Here is a 26,022-nt window from a genome sequence, read left to right on the forward strand (position 1 = left end):
AGGCCCGGGCTGGGCCCTGCTGTGGAGTTGAGCGCTGAGGCCGCCGCTTCTCTCCGCTCCTGCGGGGCCTGGGCGGGAGGTATCAGCGTTGAGCGGTGCCCGGCGTCGTGGCGGGGCAGAGGAGGGTGGGGGCGTCGGGTCGGTGCTCCGTAGTTGCGGGTTCCAGGATACGTGCGGGAGAGGGCGCGGGAAAGGGGCCCGGCCGCGGGGCTCTGCAGTGTCTCTGTGCTGTCCCTTGCAGGATGAAGACCATCCTCAGCAACCAGACCGTTGACATCCCCGAGCAAGGTACGTCTGCGTTTGAACGGCGTTTCGTGGTGCCGACTCCGCAGCCGGTTAACGTGTGCTTGTCTCTGATTTGCAGTCAGTGTTTCACTGAAGGGCCGGACGGTCATTGTAAAGGGCCCCAGAGGAACCTTGCGGAGGGATTTTAACCACATCAATGTGGAGCTCTCCCTCCTGGGGAAGAAACACAAGAAGGTGAGTGTTGCAGAAATCGTTTCTCTGCCCAGAGTGGGAGGGTAGCTTTACAGTTAACTTTAAAACTTCTTGGTCGCATAGGAGATTAAACTAGAATTTTAAGCCACCAATAAGTTATTTAATTTTTCGTTTTATTTCTGTTTTTTTCTGAAAGAAGCTGTCCTCCTGGAGCCTTGTGACCTACTTGGCGACTGGAATTCTTGAAACACTATGATATGTTGAAGTGAATTTGTTGATGGATATTCTTCTGTAGTTACAGTCAGATAGTTACTGGGAAGGTGATTGATCATTATATGCTGTGTTTTATGAACTGGCTAGTTTTAACTAGACAAAACTAAATCTCTACATTTAATTTCCAGAATTGGTCAATTGTATCAGGAGAAGAAATGGTTTCTAAATAATGCATAATGTTTTCGAACTACCTTAAAAACTACCAAAAAAAGGGGAAGAATGGCTGATTTCAGCTACTTTTTCACAAGCATGAACCCCCACACAGTGTTTCTTTAAGGGTTGATAGATAATGCCTAGGAGACTGATTTTGGAACAATCTCTGCAGTGTTAGCATTTGATAAAACATTTTTCATTTTAAGGTGTCAAAATATCTATCCCAGCTTTTTTGAAGGTTTGTTAGTAATGAGATATTAAATATTTCTTACACATCATGGGGTTAAGACTTAAAAGGCTTGAGCAAGGGGGCATTTAATAAGTGAAACAAAGTATATTTGTGCTTTTGTTAGGAGGGCTTTTAAGTAATTTACCTGAACTTCTCACTCTTAGTTTGTCACAAAAACTATTCTATGCCTAGTTTTGAAGTGCAGCTGAGAGCTTTGTTAATTCTGTTTATTTTTTTAACACAGCTACGTGTTGACAAGTGGTGGGGTAACAGAAAGGAGCTGGCAACAGTTCGCACAATTTGCAGCCATGTACAGAACATGATAAAGGGTGTTACGCTGGTGAGTTTTATTTTGAAATAGGATAATTCCTGTCATTTTTGTTACTGACAATAATGGATGCCTTTTACTTCAGTGAGAGGTTTTCTAAGCATCCAAGGCTTAGCTTTCTCTCTGCTTTTCTTGCACATGCTGTCAAGTTCTGCAGGTGGAAGAAAGCATGAGCAATAAACTCTGGAAGTCTCTTGGGCTGAGTGGCTTGCCCTTGTTAAGAAACTACTTTCAATATATTTTGGGTTTAGATACCTCCAGAAAGCTTTATATATCTCTTTTACCTTTTGGGTGCGTTCTGCTTCCATATCTGATAATGTCTTTTATTATAGGGATTTCGTTACAAGATGAGGTCGGTGTACGCTCACTTCCCAATCAATGTAGTTATACAGGATAATGGCTCGCTTGTGGAAATCCGAAACTTCTTGGGAGAGAAGTACATTCGCAGAGTGCGTATGAGGCCAGGTGAGCCTATCTGGATACTTTGTCATTTACTGTATCTAACTAGGATTTCTAAACTAGTCTCTTTGAGTACCGCTCCTGGTAACAGGAGATGATGAATGATTGTTGAAGCAGCGTTTGTCTGTCTGCATTTATATAATTTTATGATATCTTTGCCACTGTTTAGATTTACTATTAATAATGTTTTTGTAATTTATTTTTAGTAATGAGATCTAGCTAATAGCTTATAACTAGTCTAGACCTATTTATTGAGCTAGTAGCTAATAACTAGCTTAGACCTACTTCTCCTGTAATAGGAGTTACAAGGACTCCAGTGTTTGCTTTCATCATTGTGAGATCTTGACAGTTTTTATGCTTAGTTTTGGATTTGTGTTTTTGTTTTAAACATTGTACATGAACTGGTTTCACACCACATCATATATTTGGTGTTTGAAGTAGCGTTGTATTTTGAATTTCCTTCAAAATTATCATCTTACCTGTTGGGTTTACATCTTGCATACTTGGAGTTTTAGCAAAAAGTATAACAGAGCAGGCATTTGATGGAGCTTGTTAAACCTCTGGAAGGTGGAGACAAAATATGTCAGAAACACAGTTACTTTAGGACTGTGGGGAAGACTTTGCATATCCATTTTTTTCATAGTTCCACTTCTGGTGAAAGTTTGCGTAAGGATATTTAGTGTGACTGATGGTGTTGGGGGGTTACTTGGTGTGACTGGTGTTTTGCGTTCACTTTAGATGAAAACATCAGACTTGTCCAAAAACATGGGTAGATACAGCGTGGAGTTACAGTGGCTTTGATATTGATTTACTGTGGGATATTAAGGGTGGGTTTTGAGTATTGTATTTGATTTTTTTAAGTCAGCATTTGCTTCAAAGATACTAAAGTGCTGACTTAAAAACTAACATCAATTGATTAAACAGATCAAACGACAAAAACTTGTGTTATTCCTGCAAGTGAAAGTTTCCAGTTAGACTCTTGAAAGTCCTAGAGTTTACTCCTTGTGAGTCTTTGCAGTGTTGCTAGTGTAAACATAGTCCTTGACATGTCAGGGGGGCAGGGGTTTTTTAATGACTTCTGATTGGGGTGATTCCAGTTTTGCCTTAATGAACATAAGAGTGGGGAAAATGGCACCACCTAGCTGACAAAGCCATGCTGGCAAAATCTCTGGCTTGTACACAGTGTTGGTTATTAATGCTATAATGTTGTCACATGTAAGGGGGAGTATCACTTAGTTGTTTCCAATCCAGAGTATGACTTGCACTAATCTTTGGATTCTGAAACTGTGAGGGTGACCATCCTGGAAGTGATTTGGGGGACTCTTTAACAGAGTCATAGAAGCTAATTGTTGTCAAGAATACTGCTTTCTAGCTGTGTAAATTGGGACAGGATGTGAATACTGTTTTTTTAGTACACTTAATTAACATCTTCACCGATGACGCTGATTGCGTGTTTTCCTTTCTGTAGGTGTTTCATGTGCAGTATCTCAAGCCCAGAAAGATGAGCTGATCCTTGAAGGGAACGACATTGAATTGGTCTCCAATTCAGGTTTGTGAAAGCAGATGTGTGGGAAGATAAAATGGTACAGCCACTTTTATCCAAAGATACCAGCTTAGCAAGCTGTGTGTCTTTTTACTCAAACCCTGAGGTAAACAACAGCTCGGATTTATCTTTTATTTTTTCCTTTAGTCACTGTAATTGCTTTTCATAGTTTGTTACACTTTTTCTAAACAAGTCCATAGGACCTTTTTTATTTTTGAGTCAGTATTGATGGCCTTTCTGGCACCAAACTTTTCAGCTTTTCAGTTGTACAAATGTGCAGTGATAAAACTTGCTTTCCTGAGCTGCCAAGCCAGGCTTAGTGAAATGCATTCTGTTTTCATTAGAACTAAGGGGATTCCAAGTTGGTATTTCCTTTCTCCAGATGACAGTTTCATTTGTTAGTAGAAATATTGGAGAGTAAACAAAGGCTGCAAGTTGGCTTGGACCTCTTGCTTTGTGCTAATGGTTTTGCTTTGTCTGCAGCTGCCTTGATCCAGCAAGCCACTACGGTCAAGAACAAGGATATCAGGAAATTCTTGGATGGTATCTATGTCTCTGAGAAAGGAACAGTACAGCAGGCAGATGAGTAAAACTCTTACAGGTTGGTGTCATTTTAACATAGATTGTACATTTTCTGGGTAGACGGGGGCTTGACAAGGTTTATCTACTTGAACAAGGCTGTGGTTGAGCAGTTTCCCAAGAGGGACACAGTTGTACTTCTGAAAGGCCTCATAAAACTTGAATTCTGCTAGGTCGCTTGACAGCAGCCTTCCATCTCTCATCAGCCTGGGATTATGCTACTGTATGGAGAAATACCTGACGGTATTCTACACTGTGAGTGTTAGTTATGACAGTGGCTGAGAACGTGAAGCCAGCTGACGTAGCATGACAGACCAGTTTACAGCTGTTTACAGAGAGGACTTTCTTACACTAATGTTTCTCCTGGTTGGACACTGACTTCACTAAAAAAGTGGTCAGCACATAATTTATGTATAAAGATCTTCTGTGTAGTTTGTGTGTGAACGCTTGTAAACAAAGCTAAATTTAGCAAGGACAATTAAACTACATTGACTATGTACATTTGTAGCTGAAGCTGAGTACAAGGATTTGGGGATAATTTAAGAATCTTAACTGCTAAAGGAATTTGATGCCTTTCAGCCATGTATGGTACAGAACACTTGTGCAGGATGAGACAGGCTGACTTGCAAATGAGATAAATGTTGTGTGACTTCTGAACCTAGGCTTGAGACAGGATACAAATAAAGTGAGTTTCGTAAACAATTTCCTATCACAAACCAGGTACCAGACACTTGCAAGCCACAGAAAAATGATTTTTAATGCTGTTCCAAGTTCCTTGAGAGATGGAACAACTTGTTACCTGCTTGTTGTGAGCTGTTGTGCTTGAAGGCATCTTTAATCTTGTCTGAATAAAATTAAGCAAATTCATTCAGCTATTAATGCCTGTCTTGCCTTAAAACTATCAGATAAGTTAACTTGTCATGTGTCTATAAACTCTCAATTGCACATTTGCAATGCTAAAACCTTTCTAAAAGCACTTTTTATTTACAGTTGTCTGGATCCTGAAACAAACCACCATGAGACATTATATCAGCAAGTACCAGCCTGAAAGAAACTGATACAAAACCCAAACACCATGAGAGATTTAATAAAATAAAACATATTTCATATCTTGGCTTTGCTTTTTTTTTTTCTTTTTTTAAGAACTAAAAGGTGGTTGAATGAACGTGTTCAAGGTTTTTTGATTTTAGGGAAGCAGATTGTCACAGGGTGTAATGCAAAATAACGTTGACATTGTGTACATGTTGCTTTACCAGTTTCCGAGAACATTCAGACTGAAGTCTCCACCTCATGCTGGTGAATGGTGGACGCAGCATGTAAAGCCATGAAGTGGTAGTTTTAAATCAGCATTAGGAAACAGCAAAAATATTGTTCTAACAGAAAGAAGACTAGTCTTTCACATCACACTGAAAACACTGATTTCTGTGTACAGTTTCTGGAGGGGAATTCAGGCTTGTGATGACAGAATCTGAAGTAGTTTAAAAACAAAACTGGAATCAGTAGAATCAGACTTACAAGACCGTTTAAACTAAATACAGAGACAGAAGTAGTCTGAAAAGTACGATGCTTTAGCTGTACTGCTCAGTTAAGAAAACCAGGACTTGACCTCAGAGTTCAGACAGAGCTTATTGCTGAGTTTTACCAACAGTGGTTTGTGTTACCTGGGAATATAGCTGTATTTTTTTTGGTTACTAATCTTACCATGCAGCAACATACAGTTGGGATTTTGTGCTGTTTCAGTGCTATGGTAAAATCCACGTTGTCGCTTGTTATATTCAATTTTGAAAAAAAAGATTTACAGAAAATACTGGGACAGTGCAGAAACATACTTGGCAATAAGTGTCTAAAGCATAACATTGAGGAAAGCACTGTGTGTGCCAAGGAAATACAGAGGTTGCCCAAAGTACCCCTTGCATGATTCTGCTGAGTTCCACTGGGATGTGCAGTCACATGCAGCGTCTCTGAGCCTGGAAAAGCAGCGGTACTAAACTGCAGTCGTGGACTTTGTACATGGCCTGTGTAATGTTTTTAAGATGGGTTCTTGTGCTGTTCCAGTTGTGCAGCTACAGGAGCCTTCCAGAATTCTCTGTGCCCCCACAATGTACATGGAATGCCAGAGGAATTTCCTTGTGTGTTTTGGTTCGGTTCCCCAGTTGCTGTGAGCGATAACGAGTCAGTGGAGAGAGAACTAGTAATGGAAGGATCACCCACCTCTAGCACCTGTGCTGTTCGCTGCACTGGTAGAACATTTTATAGTCTAAAATGGGCCAAAGTCCCTCATCATTTTACTGCAATTTACCTTTTGAATTAATGAACCTGCTGTGCTGTTGACCAATACTTGACATATAATGGAGAAATAGTCTCATGCATTTATGAACTGAGATACAAGGTTGGATCAGGTATGGAGAATTAAAGGTTCTATTGGTTGCACATACCCTTGAAGTAGCACTTACACAAAGTTTCTAGTAGTCTGTGTGTAAGTGGACATCATACTTAACCATTTATGTTCTTCTTTATTTTATCGTAATACATTATCATTTACATTGGGCTTGATGCCATCTTGGATGTTCAGATGGAGCTGGAGAAGACAATGTGTTTATACCCTCATCTCTTCAGAAGCACTGGGGTACAGATAAAGCAAGTCTATCTGCTTTGGGGACCTCAAGACTGAGAGAACTAGCTTCTAATGGGAACAGGTCAGGGGTTTCACTGTGTCTTGAAAATGGTACTAGCCACTGGAAAAGAAGGTGGCAAAGTGGAGGAAGGCAGTAGGAATTTAACTGGTGACTCTTTCTGCTCTTCTTCCTAAAGCAGCTTCTCTGCCCCTTTCCAGAGGTGCATAGTGTCTGCCTGGGCAGTGATGATCTCAGGATGCTTTTTGATGCTGTGACTGAAAAGGCTGGCCAATGGGACTTTTAAATGATACAACGGTTCAGGGAAAGACCTTGTTGTGCTCATTTTGAGGTGACCAAAACCAGACCAAGGAAAACCGGGGTTTGGTCCCTGAAAAGTTTAAATGTGATAGTAGGTTCATTTGTCCTTTAAAAGCATTATGCCTGGGTTGGTAGTTTTTGTTTAATGCAGTAATAGCAATAAACTCCTCTCATTATTTATCCCACCTGTGGCTTGCAATGGCCCTTGACAAGAGCTAAGATGATAATATATATATTTCTGTGAAAAAGTGCGATTTAGAATTATATTAATCACTTCCTTGAGAGGTTTAATAGTTACTATTTGTTTTCATGTTTTCTGATAGTAGAAGTTTTTACAGCTACCCCATTTTGGAGATGAAAGATAGTGATTGTAAATTATGACTTGTCTCCTGTGGGTCCAGGAGACCAGTTACATTTGCTTAAACTATAAATATCTGATCTTTACTTCATCCAATATGTAAGAAATACTACTATGTTGGTCAATAATGGAGTTAACTTGGGTTTGTTCTTTTAGAGGCATCTTCAGAAGCTGGCCCAGCACATTTTATTCTTGGTTTTGAACTTGATGGAAGGTTTGTGGGTTTTAATAACAGTTTTATTTGTAAACCCAAACAACTGCAGTTTCATGCTTAACAACATTCATGGCAGGAATATACGTCACAAGACACTGTGGTCCAAAAAGGCTCATAGAAAAGTGCACATCAGGATATCTTTTCAAGTCAAACTGTTTGAAAGGTTATTCCAAGGCACAGGAGAGTCATAGACTGATCTTTTTTTTTTTTTTTTTTTTAAATAGATGAATTTATCATTTTCTGCATACTGAAGGTGGATAGAAGTAATTTCACCAGCAAGAAATGTCACAGCTCTTCTTCCTGTGCATACAATTATTTTACGTTCTCCAACAAAATGCTTGGGGTGTGTGACTGGAGTGACTTGCGTGGTGCTTTTCTACAGTTGTTTGATCTGCACCATCCTTTGTAGAATGCAAACAGCGATGAATTTCCCTGAAAGTGGGCTTGTGCCCTTTTAAAATGAAAGACAGATGCGCTGGATGCTTTTTGCCTTGAAACGTTTTCTTCTTTTTCTTTTGTGAAAAACAGTAATGGTTAAAAGCAAGATAAGGGTAGAGAAAAGGCAACAGGCAAAGAATATTAATGGCTTCTTCTGAGAAATAAACAAGCAGAAGCTACACTGCTTTTCTTGGTTGGAGGGGTTGCAAACTGAGTAGTCAGCAGGAAAGCCATTGTTGCTTATCAGGTTATTGTAAGATTTTATTGAAGGCTTTCCTTTTGAATCTGAAGTGAAGAATCCAAATCTGGGCTTCAATTTTTCTTCAGTCAGCTTAAACGCATAGTAGCCTTTAATCTTGACTTTATCAATGTAGTATGCTGGGAAGGAAGAGGAAAAAAAAAAAGAAATGTTAATAAAACCTTGCATGACCTGCAGACCTTCTGGTAATTAGTTCAGATTTCTAATGATTAATTTATCAATTTAAAAAGCATAATTGCATCATAAAATATTTACTTACTGCTTCTAGCAATAATCAGCTCACACTGTCTTAAGTAGAAAGAGTGCATCATTGTTTTAAACAAATGCTAGAACTTGGGAATTTTCTGGACCTACTCTGTGAAATCTGGATTTGAGCAGGGTTAGAGCTGGGAACTTGCTTTTCTGGGAAAAGCCAGACGCTGCTCTTCCAGCTGCAGGGACTCCAGGGGAGCAGCTGCTTGTCTGTGCCATGAGAGGAGATTTCCGAAAATTCTTGCCCTCTTCCAAAACCAGCTGCTCAGCCCTGCGGCACGTGTGGCTGTATGTGATACTGTATGTATATATACCAAGCGTTGGGTGAAAATACTTCAATGAAATCATACAGAGCAGTCCTTGGTGAGTAAACATCTCTCCAATCCATGTGTAAGTAGCATAGTCAGGTGTGTGACCCAGATTGATCAAGAACCTTGTAAATGGGGGAGAGGGTATGTGTGGAATCTTCTTGTGAGTACTAGAAAGTATCATGCTATCTAAAAATTAAAATGGGACTACTATGATGACTGCCCTTTAAACAACCTTTTCCTTTACTAAATTATTGCTCTTTTGTTTGCAATGTGAAATTAGCACAGAAAATAAACCAGCAAATGCTCTAGTAATGGAGAAAGAGCTAAGTAGTGGAAGGGGAATCCTCTGTTTCTCGTTGGTGTGTAAAAGTAATCTGAAGCCATGCTTGCTGAAGGAATGCCTGGGTCTGTGACATGGAAATGGCTTGGGGGAACTTGAATCTGTCATGTACTCACCTTTTAAAACCTCTTGTACATATTTTCCTAGGTAATAATTCCGAAGTTCATCGTTGTCTAAGGACTGGTCATCTATTCCATTTGCTGTGATGTAAATATCAATGTCACCGTAGGTTTTTTTAATCCACCTGAGAACTTTGCGCACTCCCCAAGGCACCACTGCCAAACGGGAAGGGGAGCTCAGGCAGGTGATATCCTGCAGAAACTGGATATCACGATCAGATTCATACTGGCTCCCGTTCTGAGGTTCGTGAATCACAAACCTGGTGGTGAAATGATTCAGCGCATAAAAGTCAGCTGCACCTTTAATGAGCTGCTTTTCCTCGCTTGTGAAAGATGGCAATGAAGAGTATGAGAGGCCTTTTCTGTTTTTCAAGCTGATGTATTCCCTCATAGCAGCTGGGTAGTCCCCAGTCTTAAATATGGGATCGGCAAACCAGCCTATTTCAAACTGAAGAAACCTGTTGGCAGCTTTCAAATGAGATTCAAAGTAGGGGTTGGCAGGCTCAGCCCAGTCCGAATGCAGGGACAGGGACACTTTGCCATGCTGAAAGGACCGGTACTGCTCATCGTATGTTTTCCAGGCCATGGCATGTGCTATTAACAAATTGTGTGCTGCCCGATATGTATCATTGCTGCTCCTGTTATAGACATCACTTAGCCGGTTAGGCTCATTTATTGTAATCCAAAGTTTAACCAAATCGCCAAGTTCCCGAAAACAGAGAGCTGCATAGTCTTGAAAAGCGTAGGCAGTAGACCGGTTCAGCCACCCTCCTGTCTGCAGCAAAGGACCTGGCAGGCCCAGGTATGCGTGAGTTGGATAATATAAGGTGACCATGGACTGAACACTGAGTTTCAGTACTTCGCTAATCACGCATCTGTAATACCGAAGAACTTGCCTGTTTACCACTGACAAATCTCCATTGGGTAAAATTAGTGACCAGTCAAGTGCAAATCTGTAATGCGTGACTTTCATTTTTTCCAGGAGGTCAAGTTGCTTTTTAATACTGACAAAATCTGTGCACTGTGGTGGTCGGGTTTTTAGCTTCACCCCTTTAACTTTGTGCAGGAGCCCGTCTCCTGTGATGTTCCAGAGGTACAGGCTGGAATCACAGAACTGCGGTGAGGAAGCCATAGATTCTGCCTGTGAAAACAGAAACAATATGGTACAGTAGGGTTTAATTGCATGAATGCCTGCTTGTAGTCCGCACTTCTGCCTCTGGCTGTAGGATTAGTGCTGGGTGTCAGGAGGTCCTGCTCAGATGCTTCAAGGGGAAGAGGATAACCAACTCATTTATATGGACTTTGCCTGTGCTAATGGTCATCTTACCAATTCTGTTCCTTCATCTACGGAAAACATAAAAATTGCCCTGCCACCAGCCTCCACGACATACATTTTCACGCAGATACATCTCCCTGGTCGAGTTCACTCTGTGGTCATGCAAACAGCAGCTCTCAGGCAGCTGGCAGGAGCACGGGCTAGTAAGGACAAGGTACATGAGGCAGGCACAGATTATTTTGGTACTGCTGCTGAGATCAGCCTTGTGAAACTGTGGCATAGTGTTCCCTGGTCTTAGCAGTAGTCCTTCTGCCTGTGCAAACATCTGACAAAAATGGCTACTAGTGTTTATTATTAGTTACATATTCACTATTTTCTACCAGGTAGTAAAGTTAGTAGAGGATGCATCCTCTGTAGCACTTTTTGTAGGATTTATAATACAATATAGTGAAGCGCTGTGTATTTCCACAAAATTATTAACAAAGTATATAGAAGCTTTTTTTTTTCCTTATAGTTGTCAGTGAATAGGTTAAGTTATGGAGTTTTGTTGTTATTTTTTTAGGCTAATGTTGGTCACTGGACTACCTTTCTGTATTTGTCATGGAAGAGTATCCCAACACTGGCCATGCACACGGTTAGCTTATCTACCACATTTAGAGTAGAAACATACTGTAGGAACCATTTTGGAAAAATGGTGGTATGATCTATTTCCAAATGGGAGCTCAGATGGTAAAAGCCATGTGCTGGTACTACATATTTTTGCCTGTGGTATAAGTCTTTTTGAAGAATGGCTTGTTACCCACTTGTGCAGGTGGCACCAGGCTCAGCCCAGGAATCTGCTTCGGCCTTGTCCAGGAGCTTTAGACAAGGCCTGGAGCCTGCAGGTACCTGTGCTGCCACCAGCATAACCACTTTGTCCCTGCCCTGTGCCACTGTCTCTGTCGTGGTGTTGTAGGCATCCCTATGGCCACACTGTGAACTGGATTGGGAAACCCCTGGTTGAAAAATAACCCAGGAACAATCAATTGGGGTCAGTTTCTTGGTCTGAAATCTTCAGATCTGATCTGCCATGTGGAGACACGAGCAGAGGGAAGGCGAGGGAGGGCCCGCCTTGGATGGGCTCGTGCAGCAGGGTCTGCAGCTGCCAGAGCACGCCAGCGCTGTGACTAGCTCACCTGAAAACCTGTTAAGTAGATAAAATTGAACCTATGCAGTTATGACTAGGCTTAACTTCGGTTTGCAGTGTGCATTGAGATTCCCCAAAAAAAGATGCTTTACACAGTCATTTATTCACAAAATTGTTGATTGCTCTGCATCCAGCAGTCTTCCCAAAAATCTACCCTTACCTTAAGAACAGACTCGGTGATACCCCAGGAGAAGTCACAGGAGAACTGAGCTTGCAGGCTTAGAGTAGACTCCGTTGGGAAGAAGCCGTTTTCTTGTATGATTTGTTTGTAATAAAGTGCAGATGACTTGGGAATCCTTTCCTTTTTATCACTTTTGAAATCTACATAAAATAATCCACGTCTGATGTTGTAAGCATGTTGCCATTCAAAGCCATCAAGGAGCGACCAGGCTGTGTAACCAAACACATCTATGTTGTCGTGTTTAATAGCTGTGTATGAGAAAGAAATATATATGAGTCTTATATTTAGGGCTCTAACATATATAAGGGATGTCTTATGCAAATTTACTCAGGCTGCTTAGCTGTTGAATGACATTTGCCAGGGTGATGTTGGTCATGCGTTCCAGCTCGCTTCAATCAGGCAACATCTGACAGCACAGGTGCCTTGGCCTGATGTTCCCTGTTACTAACGGCATGGTGGGCCTGCTTCAGGCCCACTGTTCCCTCTCTGCGCTCTTCTCTCTGGCCCCCTTGGCTTGCTACCACCACAGTGGACCAGCCCGGCCGGCCGCCATTCCACAGCTTCCCCTACCTACCCTGACTGAGCCTCACAGAATAGTTTGGGTTGGAAGGGACCTTCAAAGGTCATCTAGTCCAAGCCCCCTGCACTGAGCAGGGACATCTCTAACTAGATCAGTTGCTCAAAGCTCTGTCCAGCCTGGCCTGGAATGTTTCCTGGGGCATCTACCACCTCTCTGGGCAACCTGGGCCAGTGTTTCACCACCCTCATTGTAAAAAATTTCTTCCCTATATCTTGTCTTAATCTCTCCTTTTTTAGTTTAAAACCATTACCCCTTGTCCTATTGCAACAGGCCCTGTTAAAAAGTCTGTCCTCATTCTTCTTACAGGCCCCTTTTACATACAGAAAGGGCACAGTAAGGTCTCCCCAGAGCCTTCTCTTTTCCAGGCTGAACAACCCCAATTCTCTCAGCCTCGGCTCCCAGGAGGTGTGTTCCATCCCTCTCCTCATGGTTGTGGCCTCCTCTGGACCTGCTCCAACAAGTCCATGTCCTTCCTGTGCTAAGGGCTTGAGAGCTGGGTGCCACATCCAGATTTTAAGCTGTGTTTGATGATTTGCAAGTAACATATACCAATAAAATCAGAGAATTGTGAGTAAAAATTATGGGAGCAACAGCTGATCTAGTTTGTGACTTTGTCATGAAGCTAAAACTTTTATTGCTGTACCTTCACTTGAAAGATTTCTGCGAGCTCTTAACATTTAGTAGTGTCTCTTCAGCTTCTAAATTGAAAAATTAAATGTGTCAGTATGGGACATGTACTGACTTTAGAAGAAGCTGGGTTGATCAAGCCGGAGACAGAAGTGCTTGATTGATTCATAGAACAGGTGGAGGACATGCATGTTTCTTCAGATAATTTTAATGTCGCTCCACCTTGTAAAGGAGTACACATATGATCTTTTACATATAATTATGAGAAAGATGCCAAAACGACTGCTTTCTTGGATGTGTAACCCAATTCACCAGGAAGGGTAGCAGAACTTTCAAAGCAGCTTCTCGCTGGACACCAATGTTTGTTACCCACTTACAGCGTGTGCCAGCTGGCAGCCTGGAAGAAAGCGTCCCAACACCATGCTCAGCCATGTCAGCTGCCTGTCGCCAGCTTTAAGCGAGGAAATAACACAGGATGACTCCTCACATTAACCTATCAAGGGCAATCCACTGAGGATTTTGACAGAGCCAGCCAGCCAGCCATTATTACCTGTAGTCCACTGAGAGTAAGCCAAGGGATAAACAAAGTATTCTGATGCAAAGCTCCATCATCACCCAACATTCGTTTGCCTTATTTTCTCAGGACATTCAAGTTTGCACAATTTTATATTTGCACTGAACTTCCTTGCCTTAGTCACACTGTGCTGCAACTTCAGCAAGAGGCAGTTTTGCACAGGACTTGTATTCATGCAGCAGGGTGACAGGGTACCCGGCAGTACTGTCATAGTCTGGTATGGTATTTTACTAGCTGCTGGATAAAGGAATCAGAAAGTCCAAGAGTCTGCAGTGTAACTATGTGAGAAACTGATAGACAAGCCTAGAATACTTGGCCTTGAAAATGAAGGAATGCAATGAAGCAATGCAATGACATGCACATTCAAGAAAAGCAACTTCTAAATACTAGGGAAACCATGGGAGAAAGCACAAAAATGTCTGAAAAGATCAAATGCAAAACATGGAGGTGGGGAAGGATACAGTGGATAAAGAGATAGGCCAGAAGGGTCTTGTAAGTAAAGATGAATACTTCATGTCTGCGATGGGGAAGCCTGAATCAATGGAAGTAGACATATAGGGACAGCATAAGTGACAATTATTATTTTTAGAAGCACACTGAATGCATGGGAGCTAAGTTTAATTGTCAGAGCAAAAGATGCTGCAGTACTTGAGATGGTGCATGCCTAGATGAGAATTTTTGTCTTTTTAAATAGGTAGGGGGAAAAAGCACTATTTTATGTCTATTTTGTGATAAGAAGAATTAGTAGGCAGGTGACAGGCAGAGCTCCTGTGGATCAGTGTGAGAGTGCATTCGTAGCATTGTCTGCAGTGACAGTGAAAGAAGAGGGCAGGAACAAGGGGCTGAAGATAGAAGAGGTCAGGAGTTAACAAAGCTTCCTGTGTCACCAGAGGTGACATCCGTGGAAGCAGATCTCAAAGCATTTCTATGTCTGCATCTGCTATAGGTGGACCCTTGAAGTCCTCTCTGCAGAAGCAATGGTTTCAGTAGACAGGGGTATGCGTGTCCCTGCGAGGCTGTAGTTTCAACTGCGTCTTTGTCTTCTAATCAGGGTCAGTTCATTGCAATGGTGATGTTATATACGTCACGTATTTTTGTGACTCACAGTGCCGTAAGATACAGACATACAGTACAAAGTTTACAACACTCTCTTTGAACATAGGCAGTATAGCTCCTCAGAGCCTGTTACGTGTTGTCTTAACAGCCACCATCCCATTACCATTTGGCCTACATAAATGACATTTTGAGGTTAACATGACCTAACTGATTTCACAGCAAACAGCAAATTTACCTCACTTCTCTGTAAGTAAAAATATGAAAATATGTTCCAAATATCATTCCTGATCAGGCAAATGAAAGTTTGTTTCACAAAAAAATGCATTACTTAAGAGATAATCCTGTATTTTGAAGCAGAGGTTGAAGTATCTGCATACATAAAAATATAAATGACAATTCTTGAGAAGTAGTTATTGGCTGAACATCGGCCAAGTTTTTCAGAAGTGTGAATCCATGGATGGTTATTACAGCTTGGTCTGCTGTAGAGGATTCAAAAAAGAACATGCTATGGATTTTCTTACGTATGTGTCTAGAAATGTACCTGCTCCACACCTCCAAATCCAGTCCTGCATCTATACTCTTCTGCTGTGTCAAGGCAGTATTAAAGTATCATAAACCAAATACTGGATTGTAACCTCCTCAAAATCTGGAAAAGGCAGGGCATATCGCATAGATGTGCTATGTGAACTTTACAGCTTGAACCAACTTTAAATATATCTAGATAATCTTCATTAGAAGCTTAATTCCATTTGTTGGTGAGACAGTACTTCCTGACTTGTTCTCAGAGCAAACAATTCCTTGTGTTTTCCCTTTTCTGAGGATAAGAAAGGCTTTTGTGAAGGGACACGAGCCACCACATTGCTGCAGTGTGGCAGCGGGAGCGGGGCAGCCTGCTGGGAGGATGGCTCCTGCGACCAGCAGCTGTCCCTGTCCCTGTCCCTGCGCCCAACCTACAAACTGCCTGAGGGGGAAAGAAATCATAGCTTTGCAGAGGCTTTAGGTATTGACAGTGTTTATGTTCCACACAAAATAAAATCGTTTGCCTTCAGAGAGCACCTCCGTCTGCTGGCTTTATGAAGGGAAAATAACAAGATTAGAAGTGTGTCTTTAAAACATATTGTCTCTGTTTGGCATGAAATAATCCTGAAGAATGACTGCCTTTCTCCTGCTGGTTTCCATCACGCATTTTGTATTGGAGTGGGACCCCAGCACAACACTGACAGTCTGGAGTCACGGTCTCGTTTTCCTGCTGTCAAGGTATGTACCTGCACAAAGGTTTTACAGGTGGGCTGCCAGCAGTGATAACTGATATCCAGTAGATTCGTTTTCATTAATTTCTGGTTCAGTTTTGCACTTATTTGATTTTAAAATCCAACGCAGCTGTTGGACTTTAGCTTCCTGGAACAGGGACTATTGGTTTTTTCTGTGTTTGTACAACACCTAGCACCAGTAGATCCTGATCCATGACTTGTACTCATGCAGTATAAACAATTAATAATTAACTTAGTTGCTATTATATCTTTTTAAAAAAAAGATTAAATCATTACAGCGTTAAATGATCTTAAAAAGCTCACCGAAAATCCAACAAGTAACTTATATACAAACCTTGTAAAACCTTATTAATGAAATTTTTCATCATGTAGATGGCTGTGGTGTCATCTGTTTTCACATGGCTGTCAGTGAACCAGCCATTCTCTGCAATCAAGATTCGAGGATTGTTGTATTCCAGTTTAATCCAGTTCAGTACTTCCCTCAAATTGAGTGACAAATTTTGTCCCATTTTTGGTAGAGTGTTTGGAGGTTTAAAGTTATTAGGACCAAAGGAAAACGCAAAGAAGTCAGCTGTTCCCTTTATGTAGTTTTTCTCATCCTCAGTAAAGCGTGGCAAAAACAATAATTCATTTTTCAGTTCTTCTGGATAATCGCCGTCCCCATGGATGGGTTTAGCAAACCACCCAAGTACTCTCTCCATAGACTGCTGACACTTAGAAATGTCCAACGCATCTTCTGATTTGTTAGGTTCGATCCAGTGGGATCCCAGCACTATGGATATCATCCCCTTCTGATAAGGCTGAAAGTGGTTTTTGTAGTTATGCCAAACTTTTGCGTGAGCCTGATGGGAGAAAAATAGCATTAAATACCAGTAAATCTCTGTGTGTGTAGGCAGCTAGACAGGCAGGCAGCTGGATCTGATTCACTGCAGACTTCTATGGCAATTTTAACAAACAGTTAACATACACTAATTACCCTGTAATAGTAATGGGCAATGACTGTAATACTGCAAGGCACCTTGAGATGATGGTAACACTCAGCGTCGCATGGGCTGTTCCTATGACACATCAGGGCTGTGGCTTTTTGCCTTCTACTATAGGTCTAAATTTCACAGGAGGTCCCAGCAGGGATGTGAACAGCTGCTACATGGACACTTTGGGACTGAACAGCTGTTGGTCGTGGGATTTGAACCCTCTGATCTGGGCAGTCCCATCCCGGTCTTTCTTTGTCAAGCAGTGATTGCTGATGTGGTTAAAATTGTAAACCACTGTGAGAACTGATACATAAATGATGCACCTCAGATTAGGTTTCCTTTGTAAGTGTTGGCTGTGTACTATTGACTGCTCTGTGCTATGGGCATCACCTGGATTTCCTCTGATTTACACATATCCACCTCATACTCTTCTCGGGATACACTTCCCTGTGTTTGGTTTGCCTAATCATAGTGTTCTACTTTTGAGATTTGCACAGTCCCTACATGTAAAAAATTGAGAAAAGACCCAGCTGCGAAGTTTGAACTCAAATGTCAAGTTTCATCGTTTTGTGTGAGAATTTTGATGTAGGATTTTAGTTCATTTCTTCTTTGAAGTTGCTATAATAACTGTGCATACATAGCACAGAATGAAGCTTATTCATTTTGGGAGCAACACCACTTTGGTTTTAAAAGGCAGCAGAATCTCATAAGATCTCTTGGGTATGCCACGTTTTAGTATGCATAATCAGCTGAATATTGACTTCCCTAGGACAGACAGGGAAATTTGCTACTTGTGTTAGTGGCAAGGAAAGCACACCATGTATCACATCTTATTTTAATTTTTATCTGTATCATCATGTTCTGGAAAGCTTAGCATTGTCACACCCCAGAATTACATTCAAATGTAATATTGTCAATTACTTAAATAAGAGAATACGCCAGTCGAAATTTACACAAAAAAAAGGAATCCATGGGAGTCTAAGGAGCCAGTAGCATTGTCAAAGTGCCATAGGAAAAGGGAAGAGTGGGGTGTCAGAGGAGGGTGACCCCGGATCACAGTGTGGATCGTGCCAGAGGACCTGGCAGAGCAGAGGGGAGCTGACCTCTCCCAGCTGATGGGTTGTCCAGTAACTCAGGGTTTACATTATTGCTGACGGGTAGCTCTATACTCTTAAGCTGGAAAGAAAACAACTGCGTCCAGAAAAAACATTGGGAGGCATTGTGAAATGCTTTGAGTGCCGAGTTAGACTGACATCATTACCAAGTCAAACAGCACTGCTTACCTTTGACAATAATTTCAGTTAATTTATCTCGAAACACACAGCCTTGGCAGTTTAAAAACCCAAAAGAACTGATGCCAGGTAGGTATTTGGTTAAGCTAGGGAGTACTGAAGAATTACAGTTTGTGAAATTTTGTCTATCAGTTGTTTATGGTTTCTAAGGTCATGCTCGTAACATTTGTTCAAGGTCTGTCTTTGAAAATACTGATAAAGTAACATTAACCTTTGAAATGCAGGTTCTGTACTCATGAGGCAAATTGCAAGATACAGTTAAAATATTATAAAGTGGTATTCTTACTAGTCTCATCAGAAAATGTAAGTGGCCAGTGCCATCTCTTCTCTTACCCTCACTGTCCTCTCCTGAAGGTCCCTCCAGCCCAGGGTGGCAGTTTGCGCCAGGCTTGCTTTGTTCTCTGCCTCTAGTGATTTCTCACCTTGTTAGTATATATATTTTTTTTTCCCCAGACATAAGCTGCTAACACCACTATTTAATCAGAGGTACGTGGTTGCATTGGCTTAACAAGAAAAACCCTGCTGAAGTCACCTGTATTGCACACAGGGCCAAGGAGCATGACACCAGGTGAATCTTAGCAATCACACATTTCTAGGTGAAGCGGAGAAAGACGGCTTTGCCAAAAACCAACTAATTAGAATGCAATATTGACATGCAAATGTCAGGGACAACTCGCTGTATTCATATGCATGTTCAGGAGGTTGATTAGAAGAAAGTAAAGTTACTATTAAAAATATTGTCTACAATAGAGAATACAGCCACAGGTACAATTCTACAGGAGTAGACCTCAAGTACAAATAAGTACATTTAATGTGATTCAAAACAGGATCTCCATTCACAAAGTTATGTGTGTCACTGATGTATCTTAATTCTGGGGGTTAACTCCATTTAAAAAAATTGTCGCCCTGTCTATAGAAAGGGTTTTTAGAGACAGAATAGAGAAAATAGCATTTGTTTTGAGTTGTTAATTACCTGTAAAGCAGCTTAACATCCTCACACGGAAGGTGTTTGCTAAGTTCAAATTATCATTGATTGGAATTAACTGATTAATATAATTTGTTTGTAAGACCACAGATGGAACAAACATAAATTTAAAAGCTCTGTCATACATCAAATTGGCTGTCTTTTTTTCAGTTAGAGTTTAATCCCTAATCTTTCACTTTCCATGTTAGATCAAGGACAAATGTCAAGGCTAAGTACACAGTGAAAGCAGGATCAATATTGTATATTTATTCTAGATATATATGACACATCAATTTCAGTATATTTTCCTGGTATTAATATAGAAACTATTCCATAGACTTGAAAGTCACCAAGAGTGCTAAGTCAGTCAAGATTAACCCTGTAAACAGGCTAGATAGGATAAGTCAATTTAATAAAATCAAGACAATGGTATTGTTCTCCTCTCTTCTGGAAATAGTCTCAAAGTCCTTCAAACTCTGATCTTGTAATTTATCATGTATGTATGCAAAGAGCTTACTACTGAAAGACCAATACTTTCAAATTCTTAAGATATGTTAAAGTCAAGCAATTTTCCTGAATGTCTCAGCAATGAACACACAAAACAATGTTGGGGGCATATAGAATTTTTTTAATGTGCTGGAGATCAAGAACATTTAGGAAAACAGAATGAAAAAATGCTAATAAAATGGTTCTGGTTTTATGTTTAATTTTTTGTTTTTTAAACCATGAAGAGCTAGAATACAGAGTCTGATGATTATGGTGTTAACCATCACTTTAGAAGAAGGGCGAGTGTGTGTGGCTTATTCGGAGAGTGTATGTCAGTTCAAGGCCCTTTCGATCTGTGGTAAAAATGCCACACAGTCAGTACAGCTAAAGCTCTTATTTTGCAAACTGACTCTGAAGCTCCATCCTTGTGAAGGAAAAAAGGGCTCTTGATATGTAGGCAACTAAATTTCTAAGAGGGTGGTTTGAAGGACCAAGATTTTGCTGTCGATTTTTTTTGTATGCTGTCTTGCATTTAAATTGTTTTTTTCTCGATGATTTCCAAGAAGAGTGAGAAAGCTAACCCGAAAATAACAAATCATACAAAGAAAGTCTGAATCAGTGCTGAGTTTTACGTCATCTTTGATGGCTACTACAGTTTGGAAAAATCTTCCAGCAAAGACACTTGCAAGCACAGACAATTCTGCTGTCCATCCTAGAGCTGTACTTGATGGAGACAGATTTCCCTCCTCCTGTAAGAAATATGGGCACTGGTGCAGGTTCATCTTTCTAGATCCTAATGGAAACAGGCCCATTTGGAGGAAGGAAAGAAAGTGGCTGGTTGGATGTAGAAATAAGAATTATCCCCTGTTCATTCAGCAGAAATTAGTTTTTAAGGTGAATGAATTATGGGACTTCTCTGGGACACGCTCATCCCAAGATCCCAAAGGCAGCAGTGTCCACAAAGAGATCCTGGCACAGGGAGAGCTACCGAAGAGCTGGGAGCAATGTGACTGGGCACAGAGATGAACCTGGTCTGTGACCGATCTGTATGGAGACGCAATGTTCGAAAGGGAATTTATTGCCTTATCCCAGTTTGTGATATGATGATGTGTCCATGAAGAAAATTTTTAGGGAGATCTTATGCTGTCAGTTTTCTCTTGGGCTTTTCTACCAGATGGAAAGGAGTGTGAATGATCTCTAACAGGAAAAACAAAATCCCCTTTCTGCTTGTTACGTAGCAAAGGCAGCACTGCCCAGAGGACACTGATACAGCGGATGGAAAGCAGACAGCTTGGTCTGCAGTTTGTGATCTTTACAAACCTCAATCTAAATCCAGATAAATCGGTAATAAATCAGGTATATTGCTCATTTAGCTCCAGACACAGTGATTCATCTGCTTTATATTTTCTTGCTTCTTGTCAGATTTATTTACTGTTAAATCAAATAAACCCATTTAATTTTTTTCTTGTGTGCAGTTTTTTTCTTCTCTGCCTCAGTGTGGCAGCTGCCTCAGGAGCAAGCGCATAGTTTTTGTATCTTCGTTGATGCATCATATGGCAAGTTATATGTTATCATTTATTGTTTTCTGATGTTGCTTTTGTGAAGTACGGTCACCTTTAATTAAGAAAGGAGATACACTTTTGGTGGCCGTTCTCCATCTGGTGTAAGATTCCACATGCTCCTTGTGTTAGTGGTAATGAGCACACAACTGAACAGAGATTTATCTAAGTGAACCTCTTAGCAATTTATAAGAGTCAAACTTCCTATTAATTTCCATGGAAGTATCACATTTCACATGGAAGTATCAGATCCTTTAAAATTATCAGTAGCAATTATTACACTCTGTGTATGAAAATCATACATAGTAACATGCAAATATGTTTTTAAAATTGAAATGTTGAGTTCTTCTGTGGATTATTTTCCGCAGGTGGATCTAAGCTCCCTGTTTAGCAGCCTTTGCTTCTGCATTCACCCGCCTTCTTTATGTGTAAAAGGCAAGGCTGTCTCTTAAGCAGATGTATCTGGGGCATTCCTCTAAAAGGATGTGAGACACAGAGGGAAAGTACATGTATTAGGTGATACAGCATCTGCAGTGTCTTCTGCCAGCCAACACCATGGGGCTCTGGGGCTTGGTGAAGACAGACCAACTCGACTTCTGTTAAAAAGCCTTAATAAGATAATTATCTACCTAATTACCTACCTGATTTTGTTCACAGAAGCAGACCATTATCAGTTCTGAAATGCATGGACCTTTTCCTTATGCTGGCCAATTATTTGAGTTTTAAGATTTTGGATTTCTTTAGTCTACTGAAATTCATAATTTAAAATCAAGAGAAATTTCTTCAGCCCTCTTTTAGAGATGCAAAAATCTCCAGCAACTTCCAAACTGTTCTTACAATAAAATAATCCAAAGTCCAAAAAAGCAGAAGTTTATGGTTTGTTATATTGCTTTCGTGATTCTATGAAACCTCACTTCAGTTTATGATTGATATACCACATAAAAGCACTCCTTTATATAAATGGTGATTAGTTCTCACAATGTCACAACTGCAACAGTGCCCTGGTAGATGAAACTAAAAGTAGGACTCATGAGAGGCTCATTTAGTTTATCCAAAGGTACTACAAAAAGGCTTGAGAATGATTATTCAACAATTTGCTATGTAACAGAGCGGTGGCCAGATTAGTTTCTCTGGAGCATTACAGACCCATTTTTCCTGCTCAGCATAGTTCACAGGTGGACCTGGCAATGCACATGGGGTGCCATGGAGAATATTGTATTTCAATCACTTGTCCAAAAATGAAGCCTTGACATGGACAAGAATGTGTCTCTTCCTAAAGCCACTGAGGTAAATGGGAATCTTTTTAACAGCGTTAACAGTCTTTGCCTCACACGGCCAAAACCTGACATGCTGGTCTTTTATTTTTGGGAGGACATTTTTGGTTTGCAGTGGTAAATTAGGAGGTAGCTGTAATACAATGTCTGAGAAACAGATTTGTGTATACCAGTCCTGAAATAAAAAGCCATGTGAAATCTCTTTAAAGAGAGATCCTTATAACATTCCCTGCCTCTCAAAGAAGAGACATTTCACAACACATGAATCCAAATTATGCATCAATACATTAAATAAATACTGTGTTGTCAACAATACTAAACAAACCAAACATTTAGATAACCACAAAAAAAAAATGAGAAAGATTCTGGCTAGCTGGCTTGAAAAATATAATACCACCAATGACTTCTGTGGAATGACTGGCTTTAATTACATTTTATTAAGAAAAAAATACATATTAAAGAAGAGTTGGCTCATGTCAACTGGTTACTCAAGAGCTTCCACTCTACCTCCAACCCCAAACATCAAACTCCTGTTACTACAAATTTGAGATTCTTCATAAAAACCTAAAATCTTCAGAAATTTTACAGTGCCACAGGGGAGAACTGCTAATACATTAGGTAATGCTCATAGACTGTAAGAAAGATACAACATGAAAATAATTTCTTCCCCCAAATAATTAAAAACTAATTAATGGGTTGTGTGTTGTGGAAAGTCTCATTAACTCTTTCATTTAAATGACTGATGTTATAGTCAGATTCACAGACTTTCAAGCTAGTATGAAATATTAGATCAAGTCTGAGATATAAATAATATTGACCAAGGAACTGAGGTCAGTAATTTGTATATCAGACCCAGCTGTGCTTGGTTTCCTGGAACTCTTCAGCAGAGGCACCACTCACTGTGCTCCTGACACAGATTCTACAGAGTGGGAACATGCAGAGACTGCCTAGTTGGTACCCAGGTTTGACTGCACCACTCGGAAATGCAGGCAAGGAACGCTGCAAACTTATGTTGTATCTTTTACATGTATTATATCAAATATACTTTATATAGCACTTGAAAAAGAATGATTGAGCATCAGTTCTTTTTGAGATGTTTCACAAATCTCTGTAGTTCAATCATTGTTGTGCTAAGTCTGAAATCAGTGACTCAGGATGCTCGATGACTTTTCTGTGTGAAACTTGTATTGACTGCAGTGTGAATTTTCTGAAAAAGGAGGTTCTGTAGGTTCAAGACCAGAAGCAAACAGAAGAAATGAAAATGGTCAGTTGCAGAATATTTTTTAACTACTCTGGCAATTATTTTCCTACATGCATACTTCTTTCTGTAGGAAAAATATATTCAGATTTGGTAGGTAGTAGAAAAATTCTCTTTGTGACAGCTACTAATAGTTCAAGCAGAGGGAATTATACTAGTTGCTCTATCAGAGACAGAATAGTGACTTGCTCTGTAAACTGCTTTGAGCACCACAGGTTAAAAAGTTCCTGTATTGATGTTGTTAATTCTAATCTTAAACTGCTGTTATTGGTAATTGTTTTAAATTATAGCAAGAGAAAATAAGAATATAAGCTCCTATGTATAGGAACTAGCTGCTCTGTAGAACTAAATTAATAATCTATCAGAGGAGATTGTGTAAACTCTGTAATGCTGTTGAGAATATAAAGATCAATGTCTGCATTTTCTCCTTAAAAAGTATGACCCACTTCAGACTTCTCTTTTTGTCCTTCCCAAAGAAAGAATACCAGGAGCTGAGGACCCAGTACTGCAGCTTTTGAAGCTGTTGATCATGGGATCAAGATTTTGGATGTGTAATTCTGTAGAAGACAGCTGATAAATAAGACTGACATAAAAATTAAAATGCTGAAAACATCATGGAAATGATGTAATTTTGAAACTCTATACAGAAGGGGCCATTAGTTTTCTCCCAAACCCCAGCACTACTAACCTTGCTAGTTCAGCAATAAACCTTTTGCAATCTGATCTTACTAAGTTTGAACTAATCATATTTAGACATACATACTCTTTTGCTAGTAGAATTGATCCAATATGCAAATGAAAATACATTTAATTTTAAACTAGTAGAATAGTCATTTCAGCGTAGCCAAATCAATGGTCATGTCAGTGTATTTAATTAAGTGAAAAGAATAAAGGAGAATCATGCTCTTCAATAGCCAGATTTTGTAGGCAACATCTAATTTAAATAAAGCAATAAACAAGCACTTTAAAACAAATAATTACTGAGTCCGCTGTTGTGACAACAGCAATAAAATCAACATGAGAATTTAAAAAAGGACTGCCTAAGGTAAGGGTTATTTATAGGTGTTTTAACATTCCTTGATTTTCTCTTAAAACATTGACTATATGATTGATTCCTCCCATCATTTCCCATGACAGTGCAAGATTGGTTTCCAAAATCTTACCATACTGTACCTTGATCAAATTGTGTCCTACAGAGTAGACTGTTGTTATTTTCCCTCTCTCTCCAGGAGCATGAATACCTGTGCCATACCCATGCCAAGCAACTAAATACGGATTGTGGATTGTAATCCAATACTTAACACGATCCCCAAAGGTCTGAAAGCAAAAGGTGGCATAGTCATTGAAGATATCAATCACTGATTCGTTTTTCCATCCCCCATATTCTTCTTGCAGCATCAAGGGCAGGTCCCAGTGGTACAGAGTAACCATGGGGTCGATATTTCTGTAGAGTAGAGAGTCAATAAGGGTGTTGTAATACTGGAGTCCTTTTTCATTAGGAGCTGCTACCACTCCAGTGGGAAAAAGCCTTGACCATGAAATTGAAAACTGGTAAAAAGTAACTCCCAAAAAATCCAGAGCTGCCATATCTTTGTCCAACAAAGTGTAACTGTCACTGGAGGCATCTGTGCTGTCAGCATCCCTGAGCTCTGAGTGGATGAAGCGGTCCCAGACAGAGAAGCCTTTCCCGTCCTTCTTCCAGCCGCCTTCCACCTGGAAAGCCCCCGTCCCTACGCCCCAGAGAAACTCTTTGGGGAATGTGTCATACAGAAACATCTGTGTTTCACTCACAAGGCTGAAGTGGGGATCCTTTTTCCACACAGATCGTCCCTCTCCGGCAAGCCCAGTAACTATCCTTATGAAAACTAATGTCCAAAAAGCCAAAGATCTCTCCAGTCGTTGGCCACACATTATGACGGTTTATAGTGTCAGTGTTAAAAGCCAGATTTCTTCGACTGATGCTGAAAAAAATCCATTCATTCACTGGAGTCCCCGCTGTGCAGACTGTCTTCATTTGCCACGAACTGCTTGAGTGTCTTATCAAACCTTCACTAAAACCTTCTGATTGTAAAAGCCCTGTCAATGATTAGCCTGAACCGAGAGCCCTAGAACGGGTCAGAGAGTGACGTAATTTTTAGGGAGGTGGCCTCTGTATGACCACTGAGACACCTAGCTGGTGTAACCAATCTATCATTATTTAAAGCTCAGTCATTTGGGTGGGAGAATATAGGTGGCAGA

General features: G+C 40.4%; 2 protein-coding genes across 2 annotated transcripts; one reads left to right on the forward strand and one right to left on the reverse strand.

Annotated features, from left to right (window-relative positions):
* The first annotated feature begins 129 nt into the window (after nucleotides 1–129).
* On the forward strand, nucleotides 130–5,116 carry RPL9 (ribosomal protein L9). The gene is made up of 7 exons (XM_082050250.1): nucleotides 130–288; nucleotides 365–480; nucleotides 1,338–1,433; nucleotides 1,754–1,886; nucleotides 3,349–3,429; nucleotides 3,907–4,024; nucleotides 4,993–5,116. The coding sequence occupies exons 1-6, from the start codon at nucleotides 243–245 to the stop codon at nucleotides 4,011–4,013; spliced, it is 579 nt and encodes a 192-aa protein (XP_081906376.1). The 5' UTR covers nucleotides 130–242; the 3' UTR covers nucleotides 4,014–4,024; nucleotides 4,993–5,116.
* A 2,512-nt stretch (nucleotides 5,117–7,628) lies between these two features.
* On the reverse strand, nucleotides 7,629–25,908 carry KLB (klotho beta). Its single transcript, XM_082051246.1, is given in 6 exon segments — nucleotides 7,629–8,323; nucleotides 9,224–10,367; nucleotides 11,849–12,117; nucleotides 16,312–16,819; nucleotides 24,958–25,696; nucleotides 25,698–25,908. Coding segments are annotated over 6 exon segments (3,123 nt in total). The 5' UTR covers nucleotides 25,799–25,908; the 3' UTR covers nucleotides 7,629–7,961.
* Nucleotides 25,909–26,022: the final 114 nt, after the last annotated feature.

This window comes from Streptopelia decaocto, assembly GCF_964273445.1.
Source record: "Streptopelia decaocto genome assembly, chromosome: 4".
NCBI lineage: Eukaryota > Metazoa > Chordata > Aves > Columbiformes > Columbidae > Streptopelia > Streptopelia decaocto.